General features: G+C 36.0%; 1 protein-coding gene across 4 annotated transcripts in view; it reads left to right on the top strand.

The window, feature by feature from the left end:
* The window catches only part of LOC110025207 (oligoribonuclease), a gene marked incomplete at its 3' end in the record, with an annotated part of 40,425 nt that extends 39,364 nt beyond the window's left edge, over positions 1-1,061 (top strand). For all 4 annotated transcript variants that reach the window (XM_020725534.1, XM_020725536.1, XM_020725533.1 and 1 more), the window contains 1 exon segment: positions 971-1,061. In XM_020725534.1, the coding sequence (XP_020581193.1) occupies positions 971-1,061 (91 nt within the window).
* Positions 1,062-1,513: the final 452 nt, after the last annotated feature.

Below are 1,513 nucleotides of genomic sequence, written 5' to 3'. Positions count from 1 at the left end.
GTTTGTGGAGGAAAGTGTTTGAGGTGGAAGAAATGAAGGGAGTTGTTTTTTCTTAGTGGGGAGTTGGGTGACGAAGGGGTTGGGAAGGGCCGAGTGGGAGGTTAGTGCTGTTGGGAGAGAAGGGAAGGGCCGAGTGGGAGGTTAGTGCTGTTGCGAGGGAAGGGAAGGACATCTTGGTTCCAAAAAAGGTGGGGACGATTCCATCAATGAATAAAATTGGTGTTTCTAATTAGAATGGTTAAGAGGGCGAGGGATAATACTTCCTGAGCAGGGAAGGTTAGCGGAAGAAAGTGAAGAGTGTTTGAGAGTGGCTCTCTGCATGTTGGATTGTGATAGAGGAAGCAGAATAGATGTAAAAGAAAACTTTTGTAAATAAAACAAACTTGTGGTTTGTTAACTGAATCAAATTGGTCTAAAGAAGATTTTCTAAATATTTATGGACCACATGTTTGACTCTGAAAGCATAGTGTGAAGCTGCAAAATATCGAGAGATGATCCGATAGGTCCACTTTATCCCTTTTTTTCAGTCTCCTTAAGCCAAAGTACCACTTTAAACATTCTAAACTGATAATTTAATGAAATTTAATGTTTTGTTACTTGCTGATGATATTTTTTTAGAATTTTGTCTTCCTCCATCTCGTCTCATCAATGCTAAAGATTTGACGTGTCCTCAACCGATAACCTCTGAAAATGAAGTGATTAATTTTAAGCTTGTATATAACTTGCCTTTAACTGAGCTTTGGTTGACGGTTCCTGTTCTCTTTGCCATAAGCACTCAATATAGATTGATACAGCTTAGGAATAAAAGCTATTTGTCTTTGTTTAGTTTATTTTATTTTATTTCTAGCAATTTATTTTTCTTTCTGTCGGTTGCTTCTATCTTAATCGGTACTATCTAGTTTATTGCGCAGTTTTTCCTTAAAATTATCTATGAACGGTACGTCAACTGAGATTTATTTCTCTTATGCAGAAGTACATGCCATGCTTAGCTGGCATCTTCCCTCATGTGCTTGTAGATGTGAGCAGTATTACTGCATTGTGTGTACGCTGGTTTCCTAAAGGTACAAACAAGCATACAACTTTTCTCATTATGTTCTACACTGTTGTCTTTGTAGCTAGAGTTCAAAGTTCTGTGAAGTAAGACAAACTTCCAAATCTTTAAAATTACTGCATTATTAACAAAAGCGAAAATGCAAGAAATCATGCATAAAATTTAAGAATTTAATATTTTTTTAGGAAACCTAATAAACTAGGTTGAAACTTGATGATCCAGAAGAGATGTGTAGATTTTATCCAAGGTCAATTAGACATGTTAGGGATGGAGAAATGTTGTCCTTCAATTGCTTGTCATAAGTTGATTGCCAATTCCGTGAATTAACACTAAGCGCAGATGATAAGGATGATGTACCCATAATTATTTGGGCTTCTTTTTTTTAAGCAGCATTAACTGTAGGATACAACCAGGCATAAAAATTCTCACAATTTTATTTGGTTATATCTAAAAAATTAAAGG

Source organism: Phalaenopsis equestris, unplaced genomic scaffold (genome assembly GCF_001263595.1).
Source record: "Phalaenopsis equestris unplaced genomic scaffold, ASM126359v1 Scaffold000294, whole genome shotgun sequence".
NCBI classification, from domain to species: Eukaryota; Viridiplantae; Streptophyta; class Magnoliopsida; order Asparagales; family Orchidaceae; genus Phalaenopsis; species Phalaenopsis equestris.
This window is presented reverse-complemented; position numbering and strand designations above follow the sequence as displayed.